General features: G+C 42.1%; 1 protein-coding gene across 1 annotated transcript in view; it reads right to left on the reverse strand.

Annotated features, from left to right (window-relative positions):
- Positions 1-18,093, reverse strand: part of ADAMTS5 (ADAM metallopeptidase with thrombospondin type 1 motif 5) — a 44,501-nt gene extending 26,408 nt beyond the window's left edge. The window contains exons 1-2 of the mRNA XM_082655531.1: positions 16,147-18,093; positions 4,800-4,932 (exon numbers count right to left, since the gene is read on the reverse strand). Of these exons, the coding sequence (XP_082511657.1) occupies positions 4,800-4,932; positions 16,147-17,253 (1,240 nt within the window). The 5' untranslated portion in view covers positions 17,254-18,093. The remainder of the gene's footprint in view (positions 1-4,799; positions 4,933-16,146) is intronic.
- Positions 18,094-21,456: the final 3,363 nt, after the last annotated feature.

Consider the following 21,456-nt stretch of genomic DNA (forward strand, 5'->3'; position numbering starts at 1 on the left):
CCGCTCCGCGGCATGTGGGATCTTCCCGGACCGGGGCACGAACCTGCGTCCCCTGCATCGGCAGGCGGACTCTCAACCACTGCGCCACCAGGGAAGGAAGCCCTGTAGGGGCATTTTTTGATGAAGGGAGTAAAAGAACAAAAAAAACTTTTTATTCAACTATAATGACTTTGTATTTTAAACCACTATGTACAGAAAGAGGAAGCAGTGAGTGGGACATTCCATGTGAAATGGAATTTAAATCTGTTAATAAAAGTATTAATCAAATATATCATTCCACTTCTTATAGAAGAAATAAAGTAGAAAGATCATGGGAACAGCCTGGAAATTTTCTCCACAGCTTATGTTTTGAGCACAGGAATGTATTTACACTGTATGCATGAAGCAAACTGCTCATTTTGGAATGGACTGAAGCGAATTCAAAACACTCTGGCAAAACCGAGGTTTCACAACGTCATTTTATCACCATATGTAGCCTGGATATGTAACCTCCAAATTTGGAAAGTAGTAAATGTCTAATAAAAGGGAAGGGAGGAAATTACATAAGAAGAACAGAGTAGAATTAGAATCCAGAGCATAGTTAATTCAAGCTGATGGCTTCAAGCAACAATCTAAAAATAAAGTGCTAGAAACAGAATAGCAAGCTGCACTACCCGAGATCACATTGGCTGCAGAAGCAAAGCTCTGTAATTGTATACAGATGATTAGGAAATATTTTGTAAGGTTATCTTTACAATTTTTAAGGCTTATACTTTATGACACATGTTCACAATATTTAGGCGAAAAGTGAAATTAAAGAAAAATAAAGCAATTAGAAAACAAAGTGAATGAAAGCCAGATCCCTTTATAAAAGGGAAATTAAATCCATATCCCCCTATTCCCAGACCTTAAATTTCTCAGATTAGGGCACATGTAATACAAAAAGGGAAATTAAGTAGGCACTGTTTGATTGGAGAATGAATTACAGAGAATTCTAAAGAAGTAAATAGAAATGATCCAAACAAGAAATTAAAGGGAACACAGAGCATAGTCAGACATCAAAGAGTTAGGTATGATTTTTTTTTGCAAAGAAACCCACATTTCTCCCACGTTGTTCTCTTATAAAACTATGTCCACTATTCTTGTATTATTAAGAAATGTTCTTATTGTACATATACAGTTTTAATAAAATGTTCTCATTAGCAACTGGCTTCCTACCTCTCTGACTGCTGCCTGCCTGCATAACCTCTTGGTTTAGGAACTCAGGAGGGCTGGGAAAGATGATGCTGGAAAGTTCTTCATTCCAGTCCAGTTGCCTTGGGGATCAATGCAGCCTCAAAGAAGCTGCATTTACTGCCACAGTGGTTTCTTTACAAAGAAACCAGAGGCTGTCAATGTGTAAAAATGGATCACTAGAGGATTGAAGGAACAGCCCTTCCTTCATGGAATCTGTAATCTCTTTTTCACAAGGTCAGGATTTAGGGCTCATGATCTCATGGGCGGTCGATGCCACAATTCCACTCTGTTGCTTCTTTCTTTCTTCTTTTTTTTTTTATTGGAGTAAAATTGCTTTACAATGTTGTGTTAAGTTTCTGCCGTACAATGAAACGAATCAGCTCTATGTATACCTATATCCCCTCCCTCTTGGACCTCCCTCCTCCCAGATTCCCCACCCCACCCACCCCCCACATGTAGGTCACCACAGGGCACCGAGCTGAACTCCCTGTGCCATATAGCAGGTTCCCACGAGCTAGCTATTTTACATGTGGTAGTGTATTTATGTCAAACCTAATCTCCCAATTCATCCAACCTTCCGCTTCCCCACCTGTGTCCACAAGTCTGTTCTCTAGGTCTACGTCTCTATTCCTGCCCTGCAAATATGTTCATCTGTACCATTTTTCTAGATTCCACATATATGCGTTAATATATGATATTTGTTTTTCTCTTTCTGGCTTACTTCACTCTATATGACAGACTCTAGGTCCATCCACATCGCTACAAATGACCCAATTTTGTTCCTTTTTATGGCTGAGTAATATTCCATTGTATATATGTACCACGTATTCTTTATGCATTCATCTATCATTGGACACTTAGGTTGTTTCCATGTCCTGGTATTATAAATAATGCTGCAATGAACATTGGGGTACATGTGTCCTTTTTGACCTACCTCCCAGAGTAATGAAAATAAAAACAAAAATAAACAAATGGGACTTAATTAAACTTAAAAGCTTTTGCACAGCAAAGGAAACCATAAACAAGACAAAAAGACAACCCTCAGAATGGGAGAAAATATTTGCAAATGAATCAACAGACAAAGGATTAATCTCCAAAATATACAAACAGCTCATGGAGCTCAATATCAAAAAAACAAACAACCCAATTAAAAAATGAGTGGAAGACCTAAGTAGACATTTCCCCAAAGAAGACATACAGATGGCCAAGAGGCACATGAGAAGATGCTCAACATCACTAATCATTAGAGAAATGCAAATCAAAACTACAATGAGGTATCACCTCACACCGGTCAGAATGGTCATCACCAGAAAATCTACAAACCGCAAATGCTGGAGAGAGTGTGGAGAAAAGGAAACCCTTTTGTACCGTTGGTGGGAATGTAAATTGATACAGCCACTATGGAGAACAGTATGGAGGTTCCTTAAAAAACTAAAAATAGAACTACCATACGACCCAGCAATCCCACTACAGGGCATATACCCTGAGAAAACCATAATTCAAAAGGACACATGTACCCCAATATTCACTGCAGCACTGTTGCTTATTTCTCATCATTCCTCTACTCAGTGTGAGATGAACCAACCTCTACCTACCCAGGGCTTAGAACTTTTCTTATGGAACTTCTCTCACTCTGAATAATGGTGATTAATTACTGGTGCACTTTTTAAATCGTCTCTGTGTCACTACAATGCTCTTGAGTATTTGAACTAATTCTTCTTAACTTTGCTGCAAAATCAGAATATTGCCTTGGGTGGCTCTTGTGTTTCTCCCACTTATTCGTGCACATACAGAGATATGTAATAAATATCAATGAAGGATCAATGTTAGGCTGTATTTTTTATCAGTGAGTTTAATAGGCATGAATAAGAGAGAGGTGAAGACATAATCCCAGCCCCAAAGCTCAAATGGCATTTGTGTTTTTAAAACACTTGCAGACATACCAGGTCTTCTAGTGCAGCCACCAGCGAGCCATGCCTCATTCATTATTAGTTCACTTTCTAGGGAAGAAATGGAGACTCATTGTCTGAATCTCTTTCCTGAGATAAAAGAGACCGTGGAGACAGAGCTGGGATTCCATCTTGAAGCTAAAGATGCTCAATTAATAAAGTATTAAATTGAATTGTTGTCAGTGATGCTATTGGACAGTTATTTACATTAAGATGTTATGTTTGTGTTTTTTTGCTTAGATGGTAAGAAGAGTGTCAGTTAAGAGCATTAAGATCATGATTAAAACATGTGAACTGGCATTTAAGTGCTGATTTCTATTTTACTGCTCCAATATACTGACTTATACAGTTACACTTTTGATGTGAAGTTATTTTAAGTCCCAAAAGAAAACATAGCAGCCAAAAATCAACACATTGTGAAATGTTCTTTGCCTACTAAAATTATGGGAAAAAAGTTTAATTTCTATTTTAAAATTATGGTTTTAGCTTAAGAAAACAATCTTCTTAATAAAATACAGCAAAAAAGTACAATAACTATCAAGCCATACTTTGCCTCCAAAAAGATAATGTTAAAATGTGACACATTAAAAAGTAAATGAACTACCACAGAGCGGCTAGGCCCGTGAGCCACGGCCGCTGAGCCTGTGCGTCCGGAGCCTGTGCTCTGCAACGGGAGAGGCCACAGCAGTGAGAGGCCCACGTACCGCAAAAAAAATTTTTTAAAAAGTAAATGAACTAGTTAATTAAAAAGATAAACAGAAGTGTATATGGATATAAATAACAGCTGGTATCTGTAACTTACCCAACTTGGTCCCTGAAATAATTCAATGAAATAGGCATTATTATGCCTATATTTCAGATATGAAAACTGAAGCTTAGAGAGTTTAAATAATCAGACCAGCATGACACAGGTAGAAAGTACTTTAGCAAGAACTGAGCCCAGATGGGTATAATTCTAACATTTAATCCTAAGTACTAAATTAACTTCTTATATACCTAGTAGGTCAATTATTAGGAAACACATATTCCTAACTGCTGGGATATTTTTCATATTTAACTCAGTCCTAAATTTCTAGTTTTAGGATTTAGATGAGTTTCTTAATGTCACCAGGTGACACTTTAAAATCAACCCTGGTAACTGTTAGGTTTTGTTTCATTTGCTTTGCTATTAAAAACAAGACAGGAATGTTGTCCATAATCTATTGATTACCTTCTCCAGGAGCTGACTGTTATCACTCACAGTGGAATAAAACCTGATGAATTTCTGTGTAAACTGATTAGCCCTGGATGAATCAATAGAGTAATTTCTAAGGCAAACATCTCTGCATTCCATTGTCAACTGTGACAAATTTTGTCTGAGTCCTTTATGGATGCTTCAAAAGACGGTAGCACTAGCGAATTTCTCTTAAACTTTTAAATGGCACTGACAGAAAGGAAATAACTTTTGTGTATGCCTGACTTTGTTTTCCTTCCCTCTTATTAGTTAACCCTAAAAGTACAAATGTAAACAAATGTAATCCCCAATGCTGCATCTGAACCAGGAGAAATCTGGAATTAATTGCCAAGTATTTTGGTTCCTGTTGCAGCTGTTACAAGTGTTTGATTTGGCCAGGGAAGAGAAAAGACACTGCATACCAATTTCGTGAGCCACGGTGAAGGCTGCATGGAGACCATCATCTTCAATCACAGCACAGCTGCGTTCGGGAGAACATATGGTCCCAACGTCTGCCATTCCCAGGGTGTCACATGAGTGATGCCCACATAAATCCTGCCCAGGAGAAAGAAAGAAATCATTAAAATCAATTTACATCCAGAAGGAGCCACCTTGTAGAGCCACTTGCTCACTCCAAATGTCAACACTGGGATATGTTTATGGTATCACCTGCTCAGCTCTGGAAACCTTCCAAAGGCAAACTAATAGCATTGACTCATCTAAGCTTCTCTGGGTCCCAGAAGCACAGAAGGGACTCAATTACATTTTAAAAGATGTCATAAGATTGCGGCTTGTCCATTACAATAGCAGTCGCAGCCTTAACAAAGCTGTACTGTGTATATGCAGGCACATATGCCATGGATCACTTTCACATACAGTCACGCTTAGGAAAGCCTTAATGTTCTGACCTAAATTCCTGCTAAATTTATTAGAAGCCAAGTCTAATAATTTGTTTTCCATCACAGGGGCAAATTGCAATCACCTATTTATGGCAGAATATAAATTTCCCAGTAATTTGGGTAAGAAACTAAATTTTAATCTATAAGGGTAATTCCTCAAAAGATCATCTCTTAATTGCCAAATTGAGTTGTAATTTCATAGGTTGTGTCTATACACTCTTTCCCACAGTGTTTAATGTAGTGTTTTTCAACCTGATCAATTCTCAGAAAATATATGTAATATACTGTATTTATATAAATGAGCATACATGTTCTCCTGGAGAGAAATTGCATAGCTTTTAAGAGATTCTCAAAGGGGAACATGATCACACCTCGCTAATGGTTAATATGATCAAATTAGATGAAAGAGACATCAACAAGACAATTTGAAATTACGAAGCATATAGAGAAAATATAAGCCAAATTTTTTGACATGATAGATTTGTAATGATAAGCTTTCCATTAAGTGCTATTTGAGTATTAATGGACATTAGACTTTCTTGTATTTGACTCCTGTTTTCAATGAAAATTAATTGACAGTATATATATTTCTATCCAAAGCAAAAGCCATAAGTGAATAACTGCAGAAGAATTTTAAAAAAATATTAATTACTGTGAAAAATGACTATTTACTTGTTGAAATAAGTGTTCTCTCTGTTGCAGTTATTATCTTTGTATCTCCAACTATCACAATGCCTGACTTATAACAGGAACTCAACAAATATTTGCTTAATTGAGGTGAATTCTGACATATAGTCAGATGCAATGTAGACCTCACATAATTTTATTTTTTACTTTTTTTTTTTGATGACATGGAGCTAGTATTTTTATTCTCCCAGGACAAAGAGAAAAGATGGTTATCCTATACAGATTTTTGCCTTACTGAACATTGTCACATACCTTTAATATGCTGTATGCTAGCAAGACCTCAACAGACTGCAGGAAGCCAGCACGAGATATTACTACTACATAACTAATGCCGCCTAGTCAATGTCAACACACTCTTCTAACTTTTCTCTGCATAAAAAGCTGCATAAAAGTCCAGTTAAGGTGAATAATATTTAAAAGGTATACCCTACGATCTCCCTAGTACATTTTCAGGTCCTTATTGTGTTCCGTATATTATGAGATCCCAGCTGTGATGAATTGCACTGCGGCCGCCATATTATTATAGCTGCAGACAGTAGAAATCTCAGCCAAGTAGCCTTGGTGAATCTAGTCACCAAACCAACAATAGCCTCCCAATGTCTCCTGGGTATCCTCATATGTCATCCATGGGATCTCAAATTACAGCTGTTGAGAACAAATTAGTAGTTTTTAAAATTGAAATTGGAACACACTTTTGCATAACAATCAGTCTTTGAGATAATTATATAGTACAATACATGTTTTAATCCATTTTTCCCCCAGTCATTTTAGTAGCGTTAAGACCAAAGGCCCAGGTCATGGTTTAAGTGAACTACTGGACACTGTGGGTTATTTCTGCACATGCATATTTTTTTAAACCGTGTTTTATGTTTATCTTCACAATTTGGGGTTCAAATAACAAAACCGAAGAATTGTTTCCCCTTCTTACTCCTTACTTCATTAATAAGCTCAGATGAACAGCCACAGCTAATGGAAATGGTCCTCTTGTTCTGAATAGAGTTTAATGTGGATTCTTAATCTCTCTCTGTTTACTGCTAATCAATTGCTCATTAGAGCCCATCAAACCTCCTTGTCATCCTTGAATTGCATTAAATGCATTTGGCCCTTTGCCACAGAAATTTGTACATGTGACAAAATAATGAACAGAAGCAGTTATTTTTTTAATCACACTGATTAAATCCTTGACTGCATAGCCACAGACTATATTTCTGTAACTGTAATTATGTAAACTGGCAACATTTCCACTTCACTCATGCAATTTCAAACCGTGGCAGCTCAGTTATGGTTTCTTCCTCAAGTTATACAACGAATGCCTGTATTTCTTTGGGAGGCACTGTTCACTCCATTGCATTAAAACTCAACTTGTGCATCAAATTATTAAGAATACAGCACATCACATTCATGTTTATTTTCTGATGGTGATTTATAACAACATTTACAGGTGCAAACCTTATTTGAAATTTATAGAAATTTTTTTTTTTTTTTTAATTCAGAGAAAGAGTAAAGACACCATTGGGGCAATAGCATTTATCTATCTGTCTGTCTGTCTCTCCGTCTGTCCACCCATCCATCTATCTTCCAAATCTGGAAGCAGGGGATACTAAAGAAATGTAAATCACATACAGTAGCCACATAAGAGGCAAACAAAATAAAAGTGCTCTCAAGAATTCTTCTGCTTAGTCAGTGTAAATCTGAAGAGAAGTTATATCTCTGCTATGTTAAAGATGGTTCTTTTTATGCAGGATTGATATCTTATCATGATATTGATATCGTGTGGACAACAATGCAATGGAGGATTTAATAAAATGTAAGGGTTGCAAGAGCATGCAGAGATTTAACTGGTAGGTTTGTGGTGTGGTCCTGGCCAGAAGCCAGGACTGGGACATTGTACCTAAAATAGAGCCGAGATAGTCAGCAAGCCCAACGAAGACTTGACAGGGCGGTCACTGACATGGTGACTAAGGGTGGTCATTTAGAGGATCATGAATATGGCCGTATCTGTGACTTATCGTGAAGTTTAGGAGGACTCACAGTACATCAGATCTATTCTTGTGGATGGAGTGGGGTCGGGGAGGGAGCCAGCAAAGTCTGCTACCTTGAGAAGCAGGTGCCCAGAAGCTAATACAACTTGGAAAATCCCAGTGGTCGGTACTGGGTGGGGAAAATGAACTAAGCCGATATGAGTGTGCAAAGTGGAAGGCATAACAGGAAACGCAGGATTTCTAGTCTTGATGGGAGATTGGTCTCTCAGGCAGCATAAATGCGCTGAGGGAAGGAAGGAAACGTGAAGGCTGATAAGAGCAGATATCATCACAGCTGTGGTAACGGCAGCCAAAATGAAGGCAGGGTACCTTGTATGGGGGAATCTGGAGTTAAATAGCAGCATCTTCTATTTCTGCAGATATTACCCCCTGGTAAGGACAAGCTCAGAGCTCAAGGGAAGGGCAGAGAAGAGGGTTTAACTAGCCTCAGGTATCTACCTATCTGTCTACCAGATTCCTAGTGAAGAGGGATTTAGGGTTACCTAAACAGCAGCCCCCAATAGCAGAGATCTTGATTTGGACCTCAGCAGAAACTACATTAATAGGGTCTGTTAGGCCAACCATGACAATGACCCATGTTCTGCAGTCTCTGTCCACAAAAAACATGGAGCTCTGCTGGATTAGGGACCAAGGGATCCAGGTACACTTATTCCTAAAACAATTATTGTGTGTCCACAACCTGCCAGACACTGTGTGAAGTGCTGACAGTGTGGTGAATAAATACAATAAGATCTGATCCTGACCCTTAAGAAACATCATGATCTAGTGAGCAAAACAAGACATGTCAAGAAGGAAGCAGATTGAACAGGTTGCTGAGGGAGTTCAGAAGAGGAATTGCCAAGCTCTCCTTGGGGGAATCAATAAAGGTGTTTCAAAGGAGCTCACTGGATCTTGAGGGATGAAAGGGAGTCTGACAGTGTTAGAGGAAGGGTATTCAAAAAAGGAAAGACTCGTGAATATATCAGGGGTGGGAAAAGGCAGGGTCTGTTTTGGAAATGACAACATGTTTCTTGTGGCTGGAGTACAGGATAGACCTGGTGGAGGATGAACAGGGGAAGCTGGAAAGGTAGCCTGGGCCCGGAGTTCCAAGATAGGGAACTTATCCTGGTAAATATGAGATAAAAAGAAGAGAAAGGAAAGATGGAGCACATTGGAGATTGAGGGGAATAGATGCTCAGAAGAGTCATCGTTCTGGAGAATGGAGATGGAAGCTGAGAAGAGATAGTGATGCTTTAAATTCAACTCTATTAATTAGATTCATTGTGTGAATTATTTATATGCTTTGAGACTACTTTCCTTCATCAATAGCATTAGGAACTTGGACCAGGTGGTTTATGGGTTTGTTCCAGCTACACACATGTTGAGATTAAGGGAAAACACTTCAATTAACAGATGGAGAAATTAAAGCTCAGGGGTCATTAGTGTCCAAAATCAGAAGCTTGAGACTGGTGGAGCTGCAATTCAAACCTATATCTAAACACTCCAATTCCTGAACTTACTTCACCAAGGTGCAGTTAAATCATCACCTGTGTTTCCCCCGACATTACTCTTATCTTTTACATTCATAATCTCTACTTGGTCAAGCAAATTCCTTGGTTGTAACAAATAACACAGTCTTTCTCTCTGTGGTATATCTGGTGAAACTCAATAATCTAGAGGCACAGAAAAATACAAAATGCACTGAGAAAGAAATTCCAGAAAGCAAGAAACTGGAAGTGATGGATAAGAAACCTGGTGACATCATTAACTTGCCTGTCTCTCACCTGCCGCATCAGATCAGTCACTGTAAGTCACTGACTCCATCTACCAAATGCCTCATGTAGATGTCCTCTCTTTCTTGTTCCTTCCATTGTTCCCTCCTGCCTGGACTATCACCTAAGGTTTCTAAATGGTCCTTTCGTCTCCTGTGACTTCCCTACTTATATGCTGCAGTCAGTTACATTTTAGAACCCAGATCTTACAGGATTCCTCCATTCCTGCAAAACTTAAAAGGCATGCCAACCTCAGCCTGGCATTTAAAACCTTGCACAATGCAACCCAGGCTTCCTTGCCAGCTTTAACTGCACCTTTATGATCCATTTTGTCCACTATTTCCTGCATATCTCCCCAACTTCTTTGGCCCAAACGTTAGCCCCAATATTCCTCCTGCTAGAAGGGATTAATTTACTCAAATCCACTTCTTTTTAACACTTATTGACTCGACCCCTGCCTCTCTACTTCTAATGCCACTGCTTTAGTTTAGACCATCTTGAGTCTCTCCTTGAAGATTACCGAAATAGTCTGTAAAGGCTCCCGCAGGCTCTAGCCCAACTACTTAGGCCAGAAGGCTCATTCAAGAACACCCCTCTGATCACTGCTGCTTTCCTTCTGATGCTCTTTCCATAGACTCCCACTGAATTTAATTTACAATTTAAACTCTTTATGCTACCGACTGAATCGTGTTCCCTGCCACTGTCTAAATTCATGTATTGAAGGCTTAATCCCCAACGTGACTATATTTGGCGATTGGGTCTATCAGGAGGTAATTAAGGTAAAATTAAATCATAAGGATGGGGCCCTGATCTAATAGGATCAGTGTCCTTTTAAGAAGAGATGCCAGAAAACTCTCTCTTACCCCTGCCCCCTCAAACACACCATGTAAGCACAAAGTGAGAAGGTAACAGTCTACAAGCCAGGAAGAGAGTTCTCACCAGAAAGCAAATAGGCTGAAACCTAGATCTTGAACTTCCCAGCCTCCAGAATTGAGAAAGTAAGTTTCTGTTGTCTATGGAGTTTTGCGATGGTAGCCCAAGAAGACTAATACACATGGAATAGAATTTCTTCTATAAGCTGGTTGTTATCATCTTCTCTAGACTAACCTATCACCTTTCCACTCTCATACCATCTGTCCTATCATACCTAAACCCCTATATTTCCCAGAATTACCATGCTGCCTCTGGGCCACTGCACTATTAGTTTGGTGTGTCTGCAATGCCTATTTCATCCTTATAGATCTGGTTAATTCTCCTCTTTCTTCCAAATTGAACTCAGATGGGTTAGGCTACCTTCCAATGTACTTCCATGACATTTAATGACCACATTTATTACAAAAGTCATCACACTGTATATAACAATTATTCATTTCCTTGTCTGTTTCCTAGAATAGGTTCTTTGGAAAGGGGCTACTTTTCAAACCTCTTCATCCCTCTTTGCCTATTAGAAGCATATTGAATGTTTGAATAAATTTGCTGTAATATTTTTATTTTAGAGACCACTAGACAGGACGAACTTCCCTCTCAGCCACCTGTCAGCTGTTACTCTGAGAAGTTTATCTCTGTTTCTCTTTGTATGAATGTCCTTATCTGTCAACTTATGATAATGTCACTATGGTTGTAGACCGCTGAAAGGATTAATTATAAAATGGTTTATGACTATGGATAGCATCTTATGAAATGTTCAATAAAAGGTGGTTGAATCCAAATCAAATCTGCCCATCCTTCGAGGACCAATTCAATTCTACATTTACAATGAAGCCTGTATAAAGATACACAGGCAGAATTGATTCTTCCTTTCTAAGCCTTTGTTTATAGCTTAGTTACAGCATTTATTAGCGTTTTCCTAACATTAGCTGATTTATGCATATATCTGCTTCCTCTCCCCTTGTGATAAGCTGGGCTGGGCAGGGACCAGGTATTTTCCATCTCGCTGCTTTCAGCTCCCTAAATGAGTGTCTCACACTTAGGAGATGCCCAGAGGCAGGTGCTGAAAGTGAGGAAGACAGTATGTCCTGTGTGCTGTGGTTTACTGTCTCTCATATAATAGACTTCAGATTTTAGGTAATATTCTTCACAATTAATTTAGATATAATTTACTTACAACATTATATTAGTTTCAGGTGTAAAACATAATGATTCAATATATGTATATATCGCAACCTGATCACCACAGTAAGTCTAGTTAACATCCATCACACACATAGTTACAATTTTTTTTCTGGTGATGCAAACTTTTAAGACCTACTCTCAGAAATTTTCAATTCACAATTTATTATTTTTGTTATTTATTTATTTATTTTTTGCGGTACGCGGGCCTCTCACTGCTGTGGCCTCTCCCGTTGCGGAGCACAGGCTCCGGACGCGCAGGCCCAGCGGCCATGGCTCACGGGCTCAGCCTCTCCGCGGCATGTGGGATCTTCCCGGACTGGGGCACGATCCTGTGTCCCCTGCATCGGCAGGTGGACCCTCAACCACTGTGCCACCAGGGAAGCCCCACAATTTATTTTTAAAATGTCAACTTGAGCTGCTGAATCTGCTCCCAGTCTTCCCATTTCTTAGACATTTAGCCTTCTATTGGTTAGAATTGACCTATCAGCTATGATCCCTTGATAAGGGCTTGCTTTTGAATTTAAATGGGATTTGAACTCAAATATGTGATTGAAATAGTCGATTCAGTCTACAAGCAAATAAGAAAAAGCACATCCGTTTCCTTCTTCCAAGCTTCCAGTCTTCCTCTAGGGCCCCCTATTGTCATGACCTTGCAAGGAGCCAGCTGTTAATTCTGGGTGGAGTCCCCACCACAGCATTATAAGGCAGAATGCAGATTAGGAGTTTGGGATTGACATGTACACACTGCTATATTTAAAATACATAACCAATAGGGACCTACTGTATAGCACAGGGAACTCTGTTCAGTACTCTGTAATGGCCTAAATGGGAAAAGAATTTGAAAACAATAGATACATGTATATGTATAACTGAATCACTTTGCTATACACCTGAAACTAACACAACATTGTTAATCAACTATACTCCAATATAAAATAAAAAAAAAAAAGGCAGAATATAGAAGTGAGGTGTTAGCTGACACACAATTGCCTGTTAACTGGCACACTGATGATTAATGAAAATGAATGAACCTTTTCTATTATGTAGTCTCGTAGCTGGTTCAGTTTCAATCCAATGCTTTCAAGCCATGAAAAAGTAAAGCTTTCATTAAGCTTTGTTGTGCAGGGGTGAGGGAATGTTAAACAGACGAGGTCGGGCAAGTTCAGGGTGGTATGGTCACAGACAGGAAATGTTAAACAATTTCCCACTTTTTTTCTCAAGCAGGTAGGTGTTTTGTTTCTAAAGGAGAGTGCATCATCTCCAAAATGGATTTAGGAGTGTGCCTTTAAGGAAACTATCTTAAAAGAAAAGAGGAAGCCAGGAACCAGAAAAGGATTCTGGAAAGCAAACATAAATCCTGGGGAGATCAGATTTCTACTGTTTGATGGTAGCAGTGGTATGAATTCCAGCGTAAGTGCCACTCTGGAATGAAAATGGCTCCTCTTGCAAAAAAGTGACTGGTGCTATATTTCCCTAATTAGGACAGCGCCTTGTGCTGGGGTACAGTCCTGACAGTGAAGCCTGTTAGTTTGATAAATGAATTACTAGCACTATTCTGCTGATTCCTAGACATAATGCTCAAGGTGCCCTCGGCTAGACAACATGGGTGGAAAACATATCCTCACACATTTGCTTCATGCCTGAAAAACAAGTAATTTAGGAGAAGACATCTGGATACAGAATTTGAACAGTGCTCAGAGCCCATCAAAACATGGATTTCATGGCTTGGCGTCTGGCTGCTAAGCAACGTACCTCTTACATTCAAAACAGAGATGTAAAAGTAGATCCTGCTGCCAACTCCGGGTATTTCTCATTGAAAAAAAAATAGCCATGAAAGTTTTTCTTTAGGTCCCAGATATCTGATTTCCATGAAACTGAAGATCTCAGATCATTTCTCCTCTAGCTCTCTTGGTTTCCACATTCTGAAGTATTAGGCAGAGATTAACATTATATTTTAAAGTACTCTCAAATGAATGCTACATGAGTCTTGTAATATTTTCCTCAGCCCCCTAATTAATTGCGTTTTTAAAATTAGGTGCATACATTCATAATCATATGCTCTTCAAATATTTGGCTCTCATCAAGTTAGATGTATATACCAGAGGGCCAACCACAAACTAAATGAGATTTACTTTACTAAAAGTATGCTTCTGCTTGGCAAGGAGGCCAGGGAGGGCCCATGTAAAATATTTTCCATGTGTAGACTAGTTTGAAAAATGAATGTTCTTATAATACTTATTAAAATTAAGATAGATGTTAACTTATTTCCCCCTTGCTTTATCTATTTAAAGGAACTGATATATTTCAAAGCTTGGAAAATAGGAATCGTTAACTACCCAAACAAAAAACAAATCCAGAAAAAGCAACAGACAGATCATTTTGAATCACTGACTAGTTTTCCTTTTTTTTCTAAGAAGCAATTAGGAAAATTATGGGGCAGGAAATAGGGAGTATTGGGGTCTTCTATTAATGTTTATGGAATGTGCATTTTTATTCCAAAATGAAAGTGAACCATGAAAATGTTCAAAGTGAACACTTTGCAGTAGTATGCCTACAAAAGTATTTTTTCTTCAGTCTTTAGAGAACTTCCTTCCATAAACTCTCTGAAGCCTCCTTCTTGGCAGCTCCTAGTGATGTAGCAAAGCAAGAAATCCAGACATGGAAAGTTGTGAACCAAAAAAAGAAAGAAAGAAAAAAAAAAGACTTGGAAACCAAATAAAAAAGGGATAGTTTTACAGGAGAACTTCACTTCATATGGAAGGCTACAAAAATGAATGTTCTTCCGTTTTAAAGATTAATGTTGTGCAGAAAAATTAAAGGATGGTTTCCAGGAGATCACTTCCTGAAGAGAAAGGTTTTCCATTGTACAAAGCACTGTGCGTTGCCCACTTCTCCCTAAACTGCTGCCCTCCGGCATCTTTATTTACATGTGGTTTACATCTGTGTCCACCCTGTGAACCACAAGTGTTTCTCCACTCCAAATTTATCAACACTTTTCCTTCATACCAGAGGTGCCTTAGTAAAAATAGGAGAATTAGGTGGTGGAGCTATGTGATTCTGAAACCTCCTGCAAGCCATCATTGAATTTCCTGTCCTAGTTCTGGTTGCTCCCTTTGCACCATGATTTTGCATAATATTTCAAAGCTTCTAATCCTTCTCTCTATCCTGGATGGATCTCAAACACTTAAAGAATGAGCTTTCAAAGTCCATTCTTACCAGGCATGTGAAAGCATGACTCAAACCCGCCAATCAGAGTACAGCTATGAAAACTGAGGCTCAAAGCTCTGAGCAAAACAAGCTCAAAACCAGTCCAGACTGTATCTGAATGTCACACTTTTGTGACGGTCTACATAGATATTGTGTTCCTCCCAGAACCTCTGGGCCTATAAAGATCAGTATTTTTTCCCTTCCTGTAACCCCCTTCCTTAAAAGAGGGAAATCCTGGGAAAACATTCCTTCATGTCTTGACTCTTTGCCCAGATCTTTCCGCACTGGGGCTTCAGAAACATTCATCCAAAACCCAAACATGCAAGCTGGATGTGACCCTTGACTGGCAGCTGTGGAGGACGGAGCAGTTCTTGCCATGCATTGGAGGACTAGGCAAAGGAGTTGCTAAGGAACCTCAGAAGACTGGGTTTCTATATCCTCCTGGCCATCCCCAATCCCTTCCATCCAAGGAAGCAAGATTCCACCAAGCTGGGTATGTAAGAACTCCATTAGGAAGCCAGACTGGAAAACAAGTCCTTCCTTTGGAAAGCCTTCCCTTGACTTATGTCTTGAAAGGGGTTCAAGTAAGAAGGTATGGACGTTTACAAAGGAAGATGGTGGGTAAAAGTGACTACAGTGAATGAATCATCAGCCCTTGCCATTAGGTTAGACAAAGTTATATCTTTGGGTTCATTGGAAAGTAGATGATCCCTGATTCCAAAGACAAACTTGCTTTCCCCCTTTTCTCATTTAACGACGCACATTTCCCCAAGCATTCTAGCTCCATTTTACCACATTTACGCATCTATGACTGCGTATCTCAGACTGGAGACATCCTGCCTGTTGGATTGATTGTGTGAGCAGGTCTTGGTCATTTAAGGCTTGAATTGCTCCGGCTCTATCCCGAATACGGGAGCAGATCTGGAGGCTGGCCGGGTTTCCTGCAAGAAGCAGGGAAGAAAACCCATGGGGGCAGGCGGTTTGTGGGAGAAACAAGGCTGTCAACAAGGCTGTCCCGTTGACCTACCTCCGTACTCCGGGGCTTGAACCACTCCCCCAGGCGGGACCTACCTCCCGAGTAAACAGGATGGCCGCGTCGTAGTGTTCCTCGTGGTCAGCCCCCAGCTGGTTGTGCTGGTGCTGCCATTTGCAAAAGTTCTTGAGCGTGGCGGCCGCGTTCTTGCTCACTTCCAGGCTCTTGTCTTTGTCGCCCAGCACCACCACCTTCACCACGACCAGGCGGATGTGGTTCTCGATGCTGGCGTGACTGTACAGCTTGTTGGCGATGGAGGCCAGGGTCAGGAGGTAATGCTGCAGGCCCTGGCCGTACATCCGCGCCATGGACGCGTCGGCCACCAGGAGCAGCTCCACCTGGCGGGCCCGGGAGACGGAGCGGCGCCGCCGCCGCCTCCACCACGTCTGTGGTCTCTGACTCCCATCGGACGAGGGAGCTGACTGGTCCGGGAGCTGCAGGGCCAGCGCCCAGCGTCGGTCCGGGCTGCTGTGCGCCGGGGGGCGCTCACGGGGCCCTGGCGGGGACGTGGGGGTCTCGCAGCTGGTGCGAGGCGGCAGGGCCTCAAAGCTGAAGCCCTCGCGGGTGTAGACGTGCAGGATCCGCGCGGACCCGTCCCCGTACACGCGCCCGGCCTCCGCCTCCGCCCAGGGCGCGCGCAGCAGCGGCTTCAGGGTGTAGCGCGCGTGCTTGACCGCGAAGAAGCCGTCGAGACCACCGCAGAGGTCAAAGACAGCCAGAGAGCGGGGGCTGCCGTCCACCGTACCCCGGTAGAAGCAGTGGCCCCGGTGGCGCCGGGTCGCGTTCGGCCCGCCTCCTGCGGGCACAAAGCCAGCGGCGCCCACCGAACCATCCCGCTCTAGGTCCAGGAGGAACCTCCGGCCGCCCGCGTAGATCAGGTAGCCCACCTTGCCGCCGCCCGAGTAGAGCTGGTCGATGTTCTGCACAAGCCCGTGGCTCCTGCGCTGCGGCGCCAGGGGGTGAGGGTGCCCGGGAGGCTCGGCCGGCTCCTGCGTCTCCTCCCCCTGCCGCCGGCTGGGCTGGGCGGCCGCAGCAGCAACCCGAGGCTGCCCGGCTTTATCCTGGGCAGGTGCCGCGGCGGGGCCGGCCGCGACCGGGGGCAGGCGGAGCGCGCACAGCAGCAGGGACGCCCACCCGAGCAGCATAGTGCGCTGCCCGCGGGGAGGGGCTGCGCGACGGGGACTTTATGGGGGTTTGTTATTCGCTCTGGAAGTTACCGGGGCGGGAGGTGGGGACACACATACACTTGCTTGCAAGGTTGAGTCAAGTGTCGGAGGGAGGGGGACCCGGCAGCAGCGCCAGCCTGTCCCGGCCGCGATGCCAGCGTGCGAACTTTTCTTTGTTGGTTTGGAAAATGTTTGGATTCGTGCTCCCGAAAGAGGATTAAAAAAAAGAATAAAAGAAAAAAAAAAAGAAAGAAAAAAGAAGAGAAAAGAAAAAGAAGCCGGGTTGTGGAGAAAAGGGGAAAAAACCCAATCCAACCCCAGCCAGGATTGGGGCACCGAGAAAAGTAAGGAAGGTGCCGCGCACCAGGCGGGCAACTGGTGCGTGCTGCCTCCAGCCCCCTTGCTGCTCGGGACCCGCCGGCAGCAGGGGTTCCAAGCTCCGGAGCCCGCTTCCTTTCTTATTTTGTGGGTTTCCTTGACTCTACTGGAACCGGGAGGAAGGGAAGAAAGAGAAGAAAAAAAGCCATAAAAATTAACAGAAAATTAACAGAAAAACAGAAATGCAAGGGGCGGCCTGCGGCGAGCCAGCGAAGCTGCGCGTCCGTGTCCCTTCTGATGCAGTGTCTTCCTGCCCGCCGTCATCCCCAGTCGGCCGCTGCGAGCGCGGAGAGCAGCGCGAGCGCTGTGAAGATGCGAGGAGGTGGAACAATGAATTTATAGCGGCATGCCATCCTGCAATGGCAATTTCAACAATTCGTCACTGCAAGCTGCCTCTTAAAGGGAGAGCTTCCCCCACCACTCCCACCCTTCCTGGTCCGCGCCTAATCAGATGGGGGAGGGCGGGCCTGGGGGGTGATCGAGGAAAGGGCGACAGCGTAGGAGGAAGGGACCCGGTGAGGTGGAAGGAGGGTGGGGGAGGGAGCAAGGGCGAGGGGGAGAAAAGTATTTGAGTAAGAAAAACAGAAGATTTCTTTGGCCTCATTTAAAGCCACAGCGGCTGGGGTTTGTCTGATATTTCACAACCAATCGGGGTTGGCTAACCTCGGCTTACCTCATCTCCTGACGGGGTGTTTTGGTATGTTTTTAAAGTTACTGAGACGTTTCAAGTCTCTCTCTGCCCCCTTTTCTCCTGCTTTTCTTTCCCTCGGTAGGAAGTTCCTGCAGCACGTTTTTGCCCTGTGCACGCCGGTGCGCTCTGGCCTCGTAGACGTTGCAACCGCATCCCTCAGCCAAGGGCTTTCAGCTTCCCGTGCGCCCCCTCGCCCCGCTCTCCCGGTACCGGTTTCCTCCCTCCGCATCCCTCGGACTCTTCGCTCTCGTTCTTGGATGCACGCTAGGTTCGGTCTTCGGGTGACTAACTTTTCCGAGCCACCAGCAGAGTGGCCGCGCAGGCGGAGAGCCGCGGGCGCTTCCTGGCGCGTCTCTGCGCCCCGAGGGCTGCGTGTCCCCGGGACAGGGCCGCGGGAGGCCTGGGAACTCCGCGCCTTTGTGTGCGAGCCGCGGGCTCCCCGCTTCCTCAAGCGCGCCTTTCATCCTCGCCCACGATCTTTCACTTAATCCCGGATGACTGGAACTTCCTTTGCTTTGCTTTAAGAAGGCAAGGGCGGGAGGGGGGGAGAGTTAACTCTTGAAGGGAATTGCGCTTATTTTTTTTTTTCTCCCCATAAGATTAGGAAAAAAAAACAAAAAGTGCCCACACTTTTCTTTTATTCCTTCGTCTAAAATGATATTTAAATGATAAATACTCATATATGTATTTATTTCTCCTAAAACAACCACCACCACCCTTGGCCCTGACCTACTATCATTCTCAGAAATTCCTTTTAGGTGAAAAAGAAGACTTTTGGGGGGAGGAAGGGCGCAGGCTGGTGTTTATTAGTATCTGAGTGGTATTGTTACTGCTACTTGGTTTCTCTCTCCTCTTTCCTCAAATTATCAACTCTAGTAGAAAAGAAGGAAAATCCTACTTTCTAACCACTACTGATAATGGTTAGAAGGTCTACCGTAGGGACAAGAGTACCTTCCTTCCCCATTATTCCAAGACGAATTAATGAATACATCATTGAAAAATGAATCTGCTATATAGTTAGCACATTTCTGTCTTTCTACCTTTGTTTAATTCACAGAGATGCATGCCAAGGATAGCAGGGGCACCTCTGTGCACTCCAAGCTGCTGGTGGTTTTTGTATCTTTGTTAAGAGATCTGATGACTATTTCAGGGAATCGGGAGGGTCCTGAACTGGCTTGAGGTCCTCCGAGTAGCAGCGATGAACCCGGGAATCCCAGAGCTGCCCAGCAGTGATTCCCATTGCCCTGTGCCTGGAGCACCCTCTGGAGTCACCTGGAAGGAGGGGTGAAGCGTGTTTTGAGAGTTAGTTCTCACTTATAAATGAACTGATCATTGGGGTTTCTGGACCACCCAATAACTTCTAGTGGATTCTGAAATACCTCAAGATCTGGGAGGAAGTTCTATTGCTGAAGGCCATTGCCTTTTAATTCCACGACCCCTCAGTCTCTCAGTGGTCAGCTGTCCAAGACCAATACTACCAGTTGAATATTTTGAGGAACCAGAGACATTCAGAAACAGGAAATAAAGGAGAACCTAGTTCCTGAAGTCTTCCTGTTCCCCCAGTAGCCTTCAAGTTTGTACTGGCCATTCTCTCTTCAGGGGTCATTGCCTGTGCCTTTAGATAGGATTTGTTATTATTATTATTACCAATTTCAGTAAAAAGTAGCCCAATATTCGTCACTAAATACCATCTCTAAAACAACTTGGATTCATTAATTTTAACCCTTTCATCATTGTTAATCTCAAAGGATCCTTTTGATAGAGAAGCAGATGGCAGTGGTGTAAATTAATTAATTATAATTATTTGAATTCATAGATTTCATATAGTTAGCATTTAAAGAAATTCCAAATGAATTTTCTTCTTAGTGAATGAACATCTTTCTCCTCTCTCAGAAACACTGCATTTCTCACATGAATCATGCCTCTGAATTTTATGCCTTCAATTTTAATTACATAATGATATTTGTACTCAGGTAGATTATTCAAAATTTTAGAAGTATGTTGAAGAACAAGATAGATACAGATAAAGCTCCAAACATGAATATCAAGTACTAAATATAAACATAACCACATATTCACAAGGACAGGAACTAATACAGCTTATAAATTTAATGAGTAAATTCTTACATATTCAGAACATTTCTAATTGGATATAACCTTTTTCTTTTTCTGTGAAAGTAACTTGGGCACTTTAGGAAGTTCATTTGGTAACACTTTAAAAATATTACCCTTGTGGATTAGGATGAATATTCCACAAATGTTCCAGAAAAATTAATGTCTGTCTGTCCAATAATATACTTTGCACTGGCTAAAAGTAGCCCGTGTTTTTATTTTCTTTTTAAAGAAGAAAAAGAACATGTATGAGGAATCATGTTTAGGGAGACAATTTGCTACTTCGTTATTTCATTATTCCAAGTGACAGTGTTACTTGTGCATATTTAATGAGAAGTTTCCACTGCATTTCTAGAGTATATGACCACACCTGATGTGTAATTTTACATTTCCCCAAAGGAAGAGAGACTTTCTACTCCAGAATGTTACAAATTGGAAATTATTTTAGAGATTATTATCTAAGAGTTGAGACCAAAGTGAGTTGCCTGGGAGTCAAAAGTCCACTAGTGGCCAGCTCTCCTGCAACCTAAATTCCTTCCTCCTGATTTGATGGGCAATCCACAACCTCTCTTAAAATCCACCCAATGTAACAAATATCTGTCGAGGTCCCACTGCAAAGTGCTCTGGAGGTTCTCTGGAGACATATGAAAATGAATAAGTCATGATTAATGTTCAAAGATGCTGACAGTTCAGAGGTGGAGCCAACTGTACCAAGAGATACTTGGAATGCAAACTGGAAAATGCAAATAGAGAGGGGAAAAAAGCAAGAGAACAACTTCTGCAGGTGCTTTGAGCTGTGTATTTCCAGTACAGCTTCATTTCATAGGATGTGTATATTCTTGTAAGTAGTATTTTCTCAAATTTCCATTTGCTAAAGTGTCATTTCCTCCCCTCCCCCATCTATGATTTTAATGCTAAAAATGAGGAAATAACTGACAATAAAATATTCCCCTCTAGTCAAACACCTGTTCTTTACCTCCCAAGTAGGAGAATGACAGCCT

This window comes from Grampus griseus (genome assembly GCF_964374135.1).
Source record: "Grampus griseus genome assembly, chromosome: 5".
NCBI classification, from domain to species: Eukaryota; Metazoa; Chordata; class Mammalia; order Artiodactyla; family Delphinidae; genus Grampus; species Grampus griseus.